Genomic DNA, 15590 nt, shown 5'->3' on the forward strand with positions numbered 1-15590 from the left:
CAGCTCGCACAATGTAATTAACATCCAAATAAATTCACAAGAGCAAGTATATTGTTTGCACATGTTTATTTACATTAAAGGCAAAATAACTGAAATAATAAGGGCACAAGTATAGATCTGGAACTTCTATAATAACAGACTTCTATAATAACGTCTGTCTAAATATAATTTAGTAATTGCAATGTGTTCTGATCCATATCCTTTCCTTAGGAAGGTGTGCTAGACACTGATTAATGTAACATAAAAATACTATACATATTTATATATTTTGCTATTGTATTATGGAGTGACACTTTCATAAACTTTTCTATACTGCTCTGATTATATAATGGTAAATATTACAATATCATAGCACAACAACAGTGATCAGCAATAATGATAAGCCTAATACTCACAATAAAAATAATAAGGTCATATAGATCATAACACAGTCTTGGAGGTAAGAAGTGGATTATCCTTCACCTGAAATGTTTGTCTTTTCATCCTGAAATGCGAGGCAAATGTTGGATCACAATAATTAGGAACCACAGTTTCCACAAATCCCATCCCATTTGATTGGGATGTTCTCTTTTATTCTGGACGGCAAGGGCAATGACTGTACCATCGAGCGTATTTTGCAGTATTAAACACGTATTTATACCGATTTCATCAGGCTCCGAAAATTCTTCAAAAAGAACACAAAGAATGGCCTTCTCAGCTGCCATAGTTGCAACTCTTGCGTCATCAGAACAGGGTGTTCAACGCACCACCGTTTCCGTTTAAAAAACGTTTTGCACCGTTTTTGTCGGGGCTGAACGCAGCCCAGTACAATATCTCACGGTTCTCAACCAATCAGATTTGAGAACCAGAACGAACTGTTGTATAAAGCTTAATATATCATAATTCAGATAGACCAGAGACCGTATCATATCATATGAAGCAAAACTGTTACAGGCAGCTTTAGTTAACACACATTCTTTAATACTCCTGTATAAAACACACACACACACACACACACCTTCAATGTGTACATGTACACACACGCACTCCCCGAGAGTGTTTCTGAAATTATGTCACTGCATTCGGCTTCATGCCTTATTAGGACACAAAAACCTCTGCAGTCGATCCTTCAATACTTCTCATGTTTTTTCTCTCTCATTATTCCTCTTTGTAGGTCCACTCATTCAAGTGATATTTCCCCTCCAACTCTGTCTTTTGTCATGTTTTTGCCCCCCAAGTCTTCATTTGAAGCAGCTCATGGGGACAAAATTGTGCTGTACCAATTAATGATTTTCCTGGGACAGTCCTAGCACAGGCACTAGCTCACACACAAGCACACGCTCTTCTAATCTCAGCTAGATTAAAAATATATGAAAATCTGGAAATAGTAAACAGCCTGCAGTCTCAATTATGTTAGGACATTGAGGGAAGGATTTTAAACACTCACAATATTCCCTGCACTCAGGATCTTTTCGTTTATTGACTGGAATACTGTGAACTGCTTGTATTTCAGACAACCAAAACAGATGAAAATAAATGTTTATATAAAACCCGGAACAGCATGTCAATGCTTTTGATGGTATGACAGAATAATATAACGCCACAGCATCTTCATCTTTCAGTTTATAATCCTTCATAATCCTCTTATTTCTAAAAGTCTGTAGCTGGCAGCATGTTAGACTGATCTACAATCATCTCTCCCAGTTTGCATAAGTGTAGTAATTACTATATGGAAACTCACTGTCCTGATCTTTAAACCCTTTAAAGTCTGATAGATGCACATGACCTCATGTACCATTTATTGTATCTTAGACTTGATGTCTGTATGGGGTTCACATTCAGTTCAATTTCATTATGGTTAATGGTAGTTGACATTTCAAGCAATGACAGCAATGTCCTGCAGTGTGAGATGCTTGTCTTTATCTAAAACATTTTAAACAGCTTGCAGTTTTTGTACTTTATATATACATTTTCTTTTCTTTTCAAAAGGTGGTACAGTTTGCCATCTGAATTCTGTATTTTGTGGATTCATCTTGAAATGATATTCTTCCTTGCTGTTTAATTATGAGGTTTGAAATGGCTCTGACCCATGCAGGCTAATAGCTTGTGTAATTCACTGTGGGAGTGATATTGATAGCCTGATATGTCTGTTTGTGTGTGTCTCTTCAGGAAAGCCTGACCCATGTGGTATGGAGCTACGGATTGAGGAGCTCAGACACCATTACCGTGTAGAGCACGCCGTCGCTGAGGGAGCAAAAAATGTCCTTAGACTTCTTGGAGCCAGTAAAGTACAGGACAAAAAGGCCATGTCAGAGGTATTATACTAATATCGTTTATTATACTCGTATCGTTTGGGGACAATAAGTTTTTTTTTTTTTTTTTTAATAAATTCATACTTTTATCGAGCAAGGATGCATTCAGTTGATCAAAAGTGACAGTAAAGACTTACATTGTTAGAAAACATTTCAGTTTCAAATAAATTCTGAATGTTCTATTCATTAAAGAATCCTGAAAAATGTATCACAGTTTCCACAAAATTTTAACCGAATTTTACTATTGATAATATTAAGCAATATTTCTTCAGCAAATCAGCATATTAAAATGATTTCTGAAGGATCATGTCACACTGAAGACTGGAATAATGATGCTGAAAATTCAGCTTTGTCATCACATGAATAAATTATATTATAAAATATATACAATTTTTCCACAATATTGCCATTTTTCTCTTTTTTTGCATATCAATTAAATGCTTAATAAATTCTATATAATTAAATATTAATAAATACTTTAAAAGCATTAAAAAATCTTACAGACCCCATTATACAGTATTATTATATTATATTATATATTTTTTAAGACCTTAGAAATACTTTTATCCAGCAAGGATGCATTAAATTGATCAAAAGTGACAGTAAAGACAGTAAATTCTGTTTCAAATAAATACTGTTCTTCTGAATGTTCTATTTATCAAAGAATCCTGAAAAAATTTATCACTTCTTCCACAAAAATATTAAACAGCAAAACTGATTTTACTATTGATAATAATAATAATAAGCATCATTTCTTGAGCAAATCAGCATATTAGAATGATTTCTGAAGGATCCAGAATTTCTCTGTTTGTGTATATCAAATCAATTCTAATTATATTCTAATACATTCTAAATTCTATATAATTAAATAAAAGATGAATAAATTCTTTAAAAACATTACAAATCTTACAGACCCCATTTTATCATTATATTATATGTAAACAATAGCTTTCAATTACATCTCAATTAAGTAAACACTGCTTTTCCAGTTAAGTCAATAATTAGGTTGGCTTGAGAAATATGCTAGTAACAGGCTAATCATGCTAAAAACATGCTAATCATGCTAGAAACATGTTATCAACATCTATCTACATTTTCATACGTCAGGCTTTTACAACTGCTTTAAACTTTCAGGCTAGGCTTTCTCAAGCCAACCTAAAGTTTGTCTTGACAAACTTTTTTATCTAGTTAAGTCTAATACAGTAAGTCAGTAAGTAATACTCATTATTGTAGTATCAACTATATACCAAAGCACTGGTACTTTTGATGCCCCTGCACTCTTTTAATACGTCATCCCTCATGTCTTCCTCGGTCGTCTTCTTCAGGCTCAGTGTCGTCTGAGCGAGTCGTCTCAGAGGTTGGATCTGCTGAGAGATTCACTAGATCGGCGGTTAGCAGAACTTCCTGAGGATCATCCCAAAGCATCTGTTATCAAAGAGGAGCTGGTGTTAGCCTCATCACCAGCGTTCAGCTCTCGACACGGCGCCCCCTACGTGCACAACCAGTACAGCACACTCTCCAAACCCTCTCCCCTCACTGGTATTCAAAAACATCTGTTACACCGATAAATGCCTGTTTATTTTGTTTAGTTTAATAGAAGTCATCAGGTACTTATTTTCCTGTTTTTATTTGTGTGTGTCTGTGTGTAGGCACTCTTCAGGTCACACTGCTGGGCTGTATGGGTGTGCTAGAGGTGGTTCCCGGACGTTCCCGCGGCAGTCAGTTAGTATTGCCATGTTACAGTCCGGGAGAAGGACGGTCCTTTATGCGGAGTGGAAAAGGCCTGTACAGTCGCAGTGGCAGTGTTAGCGGAAAAACACCCCCCAAAACAGACGAGCTCTCCTGTGAGTGCGTGTGTGTGTTTGGAGGATGTAACATTCATAGTGTGATTAGTCCTTGGTGATGTGTGAGTTTTGATATAACTCAGTCTGTTGTGTCGGTCATGTGCGAAGACAGCTTTGCATTGAACAGAACAGGATGTAGTGCATCTGAGCTTATAACACATGGGGTGTTGCATTATCATGCTGGCGAGTGATTGGTTGACGTATTCAACAAACTTACTGACACAAAAATAATTTAGAGAGTGTATGAGAAATCAGGAAATATTGACCTTCATTTGATCTCAGTTAAAAGATACATTTGTATTCATGTCTATGTGTGTGTGTGTGTGCGCAGCGGAGGTGAGCGCAGTACTGAAGCTGGATAACACAGTCGTGGGTCAAACGGCATGGAAGATGGTTGGAGAACAGGGCTGGGATCAGACCTTCACCATAGAGCTGGAGCGAGTGAGTTAATAGTTAATAGTAGATTTACACAGATTAGAAGTTCAGTGTCTGTTTCATTAATTAAAGCTCCAGGCAATAGGCTGTAATTATAATTACAAAATCAAAATCCATTGGCTGTGTAACATCAGTGACTTTACTGCTGGAACATCTCAAATAACTCTTACACAAAATAAAATGAAACATGTAAATAAATAAATAAAGCTAAACAAATACACACATACATATATATATATATATATATATATACAGTAAAATAAAAAATTTTGTTTACATAATATATGTGTGTGTACTGTGTATATTTATTATGTATATATAAATACACACACATGCATGTATATATTTAAGAAAAATATGTTACTTTTATATATTAAATATATTTATATATGATATTATTTATATGAATATAAATATATATATATATATATGTAAATACATGTAAATATTTAAAAAATATACGCTGTTTGTGTGTGTCTTTATATATACATAATAAATATACAGAGTACACACACATATATTATGTAAACAAAAACTTATTTTGGATGCGATTAATCGTTTGACAGTATATATATATATATATAGAGAGAGAGAGAGAGAGAGACTAATAATAATAATGACAAAAGCACATAACAAAATTACTAAAACGTAAACTAAAATGAAAATGAAAAATATAAAATCAAAAGCTATTTTAAAATATGAATAAATACTATAATAATATATATTGCAAATAATATTGAAGAACTGATAAAATGTAAATGTATAACTTCAATGCAGTGCAAACATCTGCCAAATGTATAAATAAAAGTAAATGTAATACCAAACAAACATTGTCTCTGATACTGATATTGATCATTGTGTCTTTATGTGTGCAGTCCAGAGAGATGGAGATCGCAGTGTACTGGAGAGATTACCGATCTCTGTGTGCACTGAAATTTCTCAAGTTGGAGGATTTCCTGGACAACCAGAAACACAGAGTACAACTAGAGCTAGAGCCACAAGGGCTGCTGTTGGCAGAGGTACACACACATGTGCACTCAAAAATATGTTTTATCCCACCGCCAAAAAGATTCTGCCTCAGTGCTTTGTTTAGTTTACTTTATAAATGCACCCAAACCAAAGAGATGTACTAAACTGGCCAGCATTGAAATATGTGGGTGACATATGTGTACCATCTGGCTGCCTCAGGTTACCTTCTTTAACCCCGTGATCGAGAGGGTTCCACGGCTAAAACGGCAGAAGAACGTTTTCTCCAAACAACAGGGTAAGAGACAGAAAAATGTTTTCTCTATTTACAATAAATGCAAGAATCTATTGATTCGTTTATCCAAATGCACTTAAAATTGAGCTGAATGTCAGTTCATGTTGACTTCAATTTATGACATGCGACTTGAATGGTGTTGAGCTCCATCTAGTGGTCAGAGGTCAAACAGTGTGTATGTTTGTGGTCACACGCAGGAAAAGCGTTCTTGCGAGCTCGGCAGATGAACGTTGATATCAGCACATGGGTGAGGTTACTGAGGAATGCCATACCAACCGTCAACAACACAGGAACCTACAGCCCTCACGCACACACAGTACAGACAGGGTAAATCACACACAAATACAGACATTGTACATGTGTATTCATAGATATGGAAAAATAATTAAAAGGATCATCTGCTGAGCACGTACAATCTTCCCAAATTTGTCCAATTCACCAAAAGAAATGCTTTTAAGATGAATATTAGTATTGTAATTTTACCGTTGTTCTGTAAAATAATAATAATAATAATAATTAAGTACTCCTTTTTATTTTACAGTACTTACAAAGTTTTAATACTATGGTAATATTTATTTATTGGTTTGTTTAATTTATATAATTGAATAAAATAAAATAAATAATGAGGGTGATAATAATAATAATTATTATTATTTAGACAAAGTACATGTGTATTCACAGATATGTAAAAATAATTAAAAGGATCATCCGCTGAGCATTTACAGTCTTCACAAATTTGTCCAATTCTAAATAAATGCTTTTAAGATGAATATTGCTATTGTAATTTTACTGTTGTTCTGTAAAACAACAACAACAATAATAATAATAATTAAATACTTCTTTTTATTTTACAGTACTTACAAAAGTTTTATTACTATAGTAATATTTCTTTATTGGTTTGTGTAATTTATATAATTTAATACAATAAAATACATAATAAGGGTGATAATAATAATAATAATTTATTATTGTTGTTGTTGTTGTTGTATAGTCAAATTGAATGGGTTCCATAAAAGCAACAGTGTGAATTATTGTTTTAAAATATTTACTTTTATTTTACTTTTATTATATTGGAAAGAATAACCAGGATATTGTACATTTTCATTTTTGCTTTTATTTATCCTTTAAATCAGCAAATGTTTGTGTTACAGGGAGATATCGGTGGAGAAGTTGAGTTTAGACTATGACTCACCGATGAAGGTGGACATTCGTCGAGATGTGCCGGATACAAGCGCTCCAGTGAGAGACTCTCTATAACTCCTCCTCTTGCTCTTTAACCCCGCCCATCTGTAACTCCTCCCCTCTCTCTGCTTCTTGACACAGGAACGGCAGCCGGCCACTGAACCCGTCTCTGCTCCGGACCTCACCACACCTGAACGCCAAATCAGAACACATTCACTGAGCAGGTAGACTCAAACACACGATATGAAGATTCCCAGGTATTGAGTCTTTATAGTGCTTTCTAAGTAGGTGTGTGTTTGTGTGTGTGCAGTAAACAGAAGAAGACTCCTTTGAGCCTGCAGGATTTCCGACTAATAGCTGTTCTTGGCAGAGGGCATTTTGGAAAGGTAGTCTTCATCCTCCCTAGCCTTCAATCATTTCTTTGATCCTACAACTTTTTTCTTCCTAGCTTTAAATCTGAAATACTCTGTCTGTCAGGTGCTGTTGGCAGAATACAAGAAGTCAGGCAATATGTACGCCATTAAAGCCCTGAAGAAAGGAGACATTGTGGCCAGAGATGAAGTAGAAAGGTAAACAAAATAACTTTATGTTGTTGTAATGTCTGATTACTTTTCTTAGGGAATTAATTATTATTAATTCATTCAGGTTTTGAGAGGACTCGAATCTGAAAATTCGAAGTCAACCTGATTAGAACTGATTTCAAATTTTAATAGTTTACACCTTATCAACGGTCGTCCAGCGAGACGTTAATGTCCGTGTATCTTAACAATCTGACTATGTGTATTTTCCTTGGCCACAGGTCAATACAATTATGATAATTTGTAAGCTCCTAGCGAGGTAACGTGATCTTGGCAAGGTTTGACTTTAAAATTATACGACACCAGACAATGATTCTTTATAAATGAAACACGAATTTACGGATTATCAATTTATGCGTTAAACGGTCATGGGGTCCGGGCGAGTCTGTCGCTGGAACATTTCCAGATACCATGTTCTTTGTTCTGTTGTTTATTAGCTGGTTTATTTATGCTGAAGCCGGTCAATGTTACACTGCACATCTGGTCCTCGACGGGTCTTCAGACAGAGGGAATTTCTTCTCTCCTGGTGATAGTTAGGGTTTAAGCAGTTCAGATCCCCCTAAGGGATAAGGACCAGGCCTTGACCGGAAGCAGGTCCAGACAATTAGGTGCCCTGTTGATCATTGATCTTCTTTACGACCGCAGATAGCTGGGGAGGAGAGTCTTTAGTTTTTCCGGTGGAATGCGGAGATTCAATCGTTCATTTGTGCGATATTCGCAGAGGCCTTACATAGTTTTTATTCTATTTTCATGAAATGTTTGAATTTTTTCTTGTTTCTCTCTGTTTTTCCCTCAGTTTGATGTGTGAGAAGCGCATTTTCGAGACGGTTAACAGTGCGCAGCACCCCTTCCTCGTGAACCTGTTTGCGTGTTTCCAGACCCCAGAACATGTGTGTTTTGTCATGGAGTACACGGCAGGTGGCGATCTAATGATGCACATACACGCAGACGTCTTCACCGAGCCACGGGCTGTGTATGTAAACCGTTTTGTCAGGTTTTGCTACACTTTGTCTCCTTAAAACGGTTTTGATGCTTAATATTTTTTATATTTTATAATATATTAATATACAATACCAATATTCATATATTGATGCTTAATATTTTTGTGGAAACCATGATACATTTTTTAAAATGTAGAATTCCTTGATGAGTAGAAAGTTAATTTATTTGAAATATAATTATTTTGTAACATTTTAAGTGTCTGTCACTTTTGATCCATCAGAAAAAAATGCAAAAAAAAAATAGTACTAATTTAAAAAAAAACTCTTACTGACCATAAACGTTTGAACGGTAGTGTATATTGCGGGGACAAAGAGCTTAAAACATTTTGTTTATTAATTACTTTAAAGAATTTGATGTGTGATATTTAGGTTTAGGGATAGAAGATAAAGAATTGAAAAGTCCCACTTTTTTGTTGACTATTTTAATTTGTGTTTGTGTGTGTTTCAGGTTCTATGCTGCTTGTGTAGTTTTAGGGCTTCAATTTTTACATGACAACAAGATTGTGTACCGGTGAGTATGCAAACAATTGTGTGCACACGTTCTGGCTTTGTCTAAAGATGTTTTTAGGGCTGCCCTCGACTAAAGATTTGTCTGGTCGACTAGTAGTCATTAATTTTAAGCATTAGTCGACTAATCACACATTTATTAATAAACCATTTAAATCATTATAGTGTGCCTTTAATTGCCTACGTAGCCTAATATGCGCTCAAGCGCACACATAAAGCTTTCCACAGTGCACCGGAAGAAGTAATGATTATGAATGTGTCAGTGAAAAACAGTACATTTCACTCTCTATAGATATATTTTTAATGTCTGAAAGTCAAATATATACAAAGAGTTTTGCGCTCACGTTCACGGAGACCGAGACAGCAGAAAGAGCATCCTGTTTGCTGTCATTATTTTACAAAAGCCCAATTTGTTGTTATTGTGAGTGCACACAAATAAACATAGAGTCTTTACAGATTTGAAAGATGTATTACTCTTATCTGTATAAGCAAAAATGAGGGAGTATTTTAAGAGCAAGTGACCGCACCGGCGCCTCCATCTTTCCTGCAGTGAGCTACTATTCAGCTTTCACACTCCACACAGACACTTGAACAGCGCATATTTCTCTAGGTTAACATTAGATTGAGAGGCCATGTAAAGTTGCTGCTACTAACATATTTCAGATGATAAGTCTTATTTGAGGACGATGAATGATAGGCGAGCGTTTGGATGTCCTGCCCGATGTACTGTATTACACATAGACCAGCCATTAACGATCTGTGTGACTTTGCCTGTGGATTTTTATATTTTTTTATTTTTTCTGCGACTAATAAAATTTTGGTCGACCAAGCCTCTTCTAGTCGACTAACGATTAGTCAACTATTAGGGGGCAGCCCTAGATGTTTATAAATACATATTGCGTATATTTTTGTGTTTTCCAACCAGAGATCTTAAATTGGACAACTTGCTGCTTGACACAGAGGGTTACGTGAAGATCGCCGACTTTGGATTGTGTAAAGAAGGTAATGACTCTTCCTTTTCTCTCTCTTTCACTTACTTTTGATTGTGCTTGATATAGTCAGGAGCATTTGTCAGACCTGTTTTTGTCTCTTTCTCAGGTATGGGTTTTGGGGACCGTACCAGTACGTTCTGTGGGACTCCAGAGTTTCTGGCTCCAGAGGTTCTAACAGACACGTCGTACACGCGGGCCGTGGACTGGTGGGGACTCGGAGTGCTTATATACGAGATGTTGGTGGGAGAGGTGAGAAATTTGAGCATTTTCATTTGAAATGTTTGAAACGTTCTTACAGTTTTGGCATCTGTCCTATCTAAAACTGTCTTTCTAGTCTCCGTTTCCAGGTGATGATGAAGAGGAGGTTTTTGACAGCATAGTGAATGATGAAGTTCGTTATCCACGGTTCCTTTCCTCAGAGGCCATTGGCATCTTGAGGAGGGTAAATATCTCAAACTGAATTTTTGAGACTATCTACATTCCCTTTATTCAGCTAGTGCAGCAGACATGTCCTGCTAAATATTTTTCCCACACAATTTGTGGCATATGATTTTATGTAAAAATTAAGTGTGGATAAATTGAAATTTTACATATTATTTTAAACAGTTACTAAGGAGAAATCCAGAAAGACGACTGGGTTCCAGTGAGAAAGATGCAGAGGATGTAAAGAAACAGCCTTTCTTCAGGGTAAGAGATATCTATACTTTAATAAACACTAATAATATGTAATTTTATGTGAAACACTAATCATTTAAAATGCAGTCTTCAACAAATATCTTTTTCGAAAAGTATCTGATGAGGGTCCCAAATGGGGGTTCATGGATCTTTGGGAGTTCGTCAGTCGATGAAAAGCTAATTATTAATTCTATATCAAATATAAAATTTAAAATAAATAAATAAATGGGACTGCATTCGTGATATATTTTAGTGTAATTATGAAATTAAAAGCTGCACTTTAATTAAATAACTGATGTGGTGGGTGTTTCAGAGTCAAATAAGATATTTTTTTCTTTATTTTACAGTACAATTGCATTTTACAACAGGAATATCTTTCTGTCTTTATTTTTATAAATAAAATTAAAAAAACGACGACTTCTAATAAGTATAATTATTATTATTAATGATATCAGAGAACTGTGAGCATGCAAATGTGTCATTAAATTGTTGAAATATTTATTATTTATATTTAATATTTATATCCAAGGGGTTCGGCTGACAGAAAAGTTTAGGAACACCTACTAAACAATGTTGTGAATCCTGTATTCATTTGTAATATTTAAATGTTTTTTTTTTAATTTTATTTTTTTTTTATTTATAACAGAATTTTAATATCAGCCATTAATTTTTTTTATCAGTTATCATTTAAATTTTTAGTTTTAATTTCAAAATCTGTGCATCCCTCTTATTTATTTATTTTTTTAGTGTTGCATTTGCATTTATGCTTTGCATGTGGAATGATGGCATAAATTCTAACATAACTAAATAAATGACATGCTCATACATGTACTTTCACTTTTCAGAATATGGACTGGGAGGCTCTTCTCCTCCGTAAACTCCCTCCTCCCTTCCTTCCGACTATCGGAAACAAAGAAGACGTCAGCAACTTCGATGAGGAATTCACAACAGAAGCGCTGGCTCTCACGCCGCCTCGTGAACCCCGGGTGCTCTCGCGCAAGGATCAGGACAGCTTCCATGATTTTGACTATGTCTCTGACCTCTGCTGAGAGCGTCTTCACTGTGATAGTGCTGTAGAGAGACCTTTCTGCTCCATGACTCAACGACGACGAGGACGAGGGCGGCCAATCTGAGTGTTTCGCGTGAATTATGAATGTGCTGGAACTGTGAACACTGTGATGGAAGAAAGAGGAGGCCAAAAAAACGTTCGAATCGGATTAACAACAGAAAGCTTGTTTCTTGCCAGCAGGTTTAAAAGTGCATTTGATCATTTTTTTGCGCTTCAACTCAGACTGACACCTAGAGGTTTGGATGAAGCATCACACTAAAGTGGTGAGTTACTGATGCAATCGTAGAAAAGCATTATTCACAGTCAGCCATAGGGCCTTTCGCACCGCGGGAACCTTTTCATAGTACCAGAACTAATTACAAACTACCCACTTTTTGGCGTTTTCGCACCGCCGGAACTGGGTGCGATTTTAGTACCGGACTGCCTTTTTCGAGAACCAAATTAGCTCCTACTCCGGAGCAGGGTCTAACCAGCACAACTGGTAGTAATCGTGACGTGACATTGATTGGCCAAACGCGTATGAAAATGCCCTCACCCGCCATGATTTAAAACGCCGTGTAAACATACTGTAAGCATTGTGTCAACTTATTTCGCAAGTATGGAGAACAGCGATAGATGGACGGACGCTGAAGTGCAGGCACTTTTGAACATTTACGCAACGGAGGAAATCCAGTTGGAATTCGAAGGAACAAAACGTCCTCCATCGTTATTATGTTAACGTTGTTCTTCTTTGTTTCCGTTGTTGAACGCCGCGCACAAATGACGTCGCTGTCGACCGGCTTACGTCACTTCTTAGTACACACTGTCGGTGCGAATGCAACCCTTTAAATGGTACTGGGAAATAGTTCGCGCAAAATCGTCCCAGTACTTTAGTACTGTACATTTAGTTCTGGAACTAAAGCGGTGCGAAAGGCCCTCATGACTCATTTATTCAACTAGTGAAAGTGTCCAATAACAGGTGTGTTACTGAAACGAGTGAGTAGAATTCGCCTGGTCATGTGATCTCAAAATGGCGGCCCCATCAGGGGGCCCTCTTCATGTAGAGTAATACAGGCTACTGATATGAATAGAGTCTTCATCTCATACTTTTAAACTCTATTTAGAAGTACTATTTATTTCTTTAGGGCTAAAACTTTTTTTTTTTTTTAAATAAAGAAAAAAATGATTGAGTGCACCGATAAACTTGTTGAAATTTTTGGTTTGTCTTCAAGTGTCATTTCTACTTTTGAAAAATGCACCTTGTCTTAATAAAGGCAATGGGAAGGTAAATTTTTAAACTTGAAGCAAATCAATAAAGGTCACACAGAAGCATCTCAGTGAACTTTTGTAAAAGATACGACCAAGAGCATGTTGGGAAATGCATTTCTGTTCATTCTCACATTTAAGGAAAAATTATCTTTGATGACCACCGAGGAACTAATAACAATTGCAAAATCTTCCTCCATTCAGTCTTCCGTTTCTCATATGATGTCCATTCAAACAGGACGATCCCACGTGAAAAAATACTATAGTAATTTATAGTAAATACTAGTGTTTTTGAACCATACTATAGTAAAGTGTATTATACTGTATATATTATAGTATTTCTAACACTTTGTTAATAAATGCTACAGCATACTGTAGTATTAACTATAGTGAACTGATAAACTAATAAATACTGTAGTATACTTTAGTTTTTACTACAGTAAACTGAAGAGTATTGTATTATAATATACCCTATAGTTGTAGAAAACTTAGTACAGTATTGGGTTAAGTAATTTGTTTATATTACTATAGTTGTTATATTACCACAGCAACTATAGAATTACCACAACAACTTAATTCAAGTACTTTACTATAATATGGTTCAAAAACAGTAGTATTTACTATAAATTACTATAGTATTTTTTCATGTGGGCTGTCTGAATAATTGCCATTCCCTAAGGAACTAGTTTAAGAGACGCTTTTCTGCTGACACTGTGACATTAGATGGAAAAAGAGAGTTGCGCTGAAAGCAGAATTATTTAATTAGGCTTGAACATTAATGAATGTGTACTTGCTCTTGGAGTTCTCAGTGGTTAAGGAGTTAAAACCTCTTTCGACTTGTTCATCCTGGGTATTTCTCATACATTTTCAAGCCCTTCATCTCTTACATGTTACATGTGAATATCAAGCATATTGAAATATAGTAAAGCAGTCCTTTTTGAAGACAGCTTGGTATCCATTCATTAAGTGCACTTTTAGTATGGTTACCTTAATGATTTTTTACAAAAACAAACAAACCTTGTATATAAATTTGGTTTGAAAAAAAAATGCCTTAAAATATTGTTCCTGTCTGCCCTGGTGTTTGTTCATACTGTTTGTGTTTTTACTTCAGCGAGGGAAACAAATGGCTAGAAAATTTTATCTTGATTGGCTACAACCATTAAACAAAAAGAATGTGTTTTACATTTTAAACATGACAGCTAGGAGACATGTCAGCATTACTTTGTCACTTCATTGCTGCATTTTGTTTTAAATACATTTTGAGGCTCTGTTTTTCTGAATCACGTTTCTTTTTGTGTTCTCAGGCCGAGAGCGCAGTAGCTCATGTGGGAGAACTGTCTTGTCTGAAAAATGAATTTGTCATTTACAACAGCATATGTAAAACTAGAGTACATCAAGACAGTGTCGTGACAAAATGACAGATTATTTTGATTCATACCTAACAAGGTCTTTGAGATCTCAAATATTTGATTTTTTGCGTGTGGTTATTGTACTGGAGTAAAGCAGAAAGAATGTGTTTGTTGATTATTTTCACAAGGTCCAATCATTGATTTTGTTTGCCACTGAAAGTACATCTGCGAACATTTTTTTTAACAGTAGTTGGATGATATGATGAATCTGAGCAAAAGGGTATAAAACCACTTCTTGTTTAAAGACTCGACGGCCTCAAATAGCAGAGGCTTTGTCTCTAATTTTATAAATGCTTTTAAATAGATATATGTTTTAACAAAATAAGATATCTGTTAAATAGAAAATGGTATCTGTTTATTTTAGTCATGACACAAATGAATGGCGACTAGTGACTGCTGTGTGTTAGTTCTGGTTTCACACACTTTATTACCTCAGAGCTGTTTTGATGCCTTTGAAACATCATTTTGTGCAGTTTTTTATTAGACAGTTTGTGCGAACAGCACACCATGACATCTGTTACTTGCAAGGAGCAGATGAATAAATAGTTTTTAAGCATTTGATTACACACACACACACATAATTGGATGAAGCAAAAAAAATTTTTTACTCATACACTCGCACACACTGTGAACAAAGTGTAGTAAAATTGCAAAACACATACGTAAAATATTTGTAGATGAAAGACTTGTGTATCATTTAACAACAAAACTTTTCCTTCTTTTTTTTCCCTCCAATGGTAAACTGCAGACTAATGCATGTCCTGTACCATTATACAATTCATCAACGTTGTATTTATAAAGCAGTTGTTGAGATGACCACGTGTGTGTATTGTTGTGTTGTCTATACATTTTTACAGACTTACCTGAATTAAACAAGGCACTTTTTTCCTGTCAAAACAAGAACTTGCTTCGCTAGTTAGTGTTGTTACCCACAGTGGCCGCTAGGGGCAAGTGGCGCTGTTTTACAAACAATATTGCCTAAACAATAAAAAAATCAGGAACAGTAATAAATATAATAACAATAGTATATACTATAGAATACATCAAAATAAATCATACATTAAAAAACACATTAATAGAGACTTTTCACAAGACTGTGAT

General features: G+C 35.4%; 1 protein-coding gene across 3 annotated transcripts in view; it reads left to right on the top strand.

The window, feature by feature from the left end:
* Window positions 1-12208, top strand: part of pkn1a (protein kinase N1a) — a 43634-nt gene extending 31426 nt beyond the window's left edge. For all 3 annotated transcript variants that reach the window (XM_016517392.1, XM_016517390.1, XM_016517391.1), the window contains exons 5-22: window positions 2149-2294; window positions 3617-3830; window positions 3941-4135; window positions 4467-4576; window positions 5446-5589; window positions 5759-5834; window positions 6029-6158; window positions 6983-7070; window positions 7155-7237; window positions 7324-7399; window positions 7491-7582; window positions 8388-8564; window positions 9041-9103; window positions 10025-10101; window positions 10198-10340; window positions 10426-10533; window positions 10698-10778; window positions 11612-12208. In XM_016517392.1, the coding sequence (XP_016372878.1) occupies window positions 2149-2294; window positions 3617-3830; window positions 3941-4135; window positions 4467-4576; window positions 5446-5589; window positions 5759-5834; window positions 6029-6158; window positions 6983-7070; window positions 7155-7237; window positions 7324-7399; window positions 7491-7582; window positions 8388-8564; window positions 9041-9103; window positions 10025-10101; window positions 10198-10340; window positions 10426-10533; window positions 10698-10778; window positions 11612-11815 (2207 nt within the window). In that variant the 3' untranslated portion in view covers window positions 11816-12208. The remainder of the gene's footprint in view (window positions 1-2148; window positions 2295-3616; window positions 3831-3940; window positions 4136-4466; window positions 4577-5445; window positions 5590-5758; window positions 5835-6028; window positions 6159-6982; window positions 7071-7154; window positions 7238-7323; window positions 7400-7490; window positions 7583-8387; window positions 8565-9040; window positions 9104-10024; window positions 10102-10197; window positions 10341-10425; window positions 10534-10697; window positions 10779-11611) is intronic.
* The last annotated feature ends 3382 nt before the right edge of the window (window positions 12209-15590 follow it).

Source organism: Sinocyclocheilus rhinocerous, unplaced genomic scaffold (assembly GCF_001515625.1).
Source record: "Sinocyclocheilus rhinocerous isolate Xijiao unplaced genomic scaffold, SAMN03320098_v1.1 scaffold508, whole genome shotgun sequence".
Lineage (NCBI taxonomy): Eukaryota > Metazoa > Chordata > Actinopteri > Cypriniformes > Cyprinidae > Sinocyclocheilus > Sinocyclocheilus rhinocerous.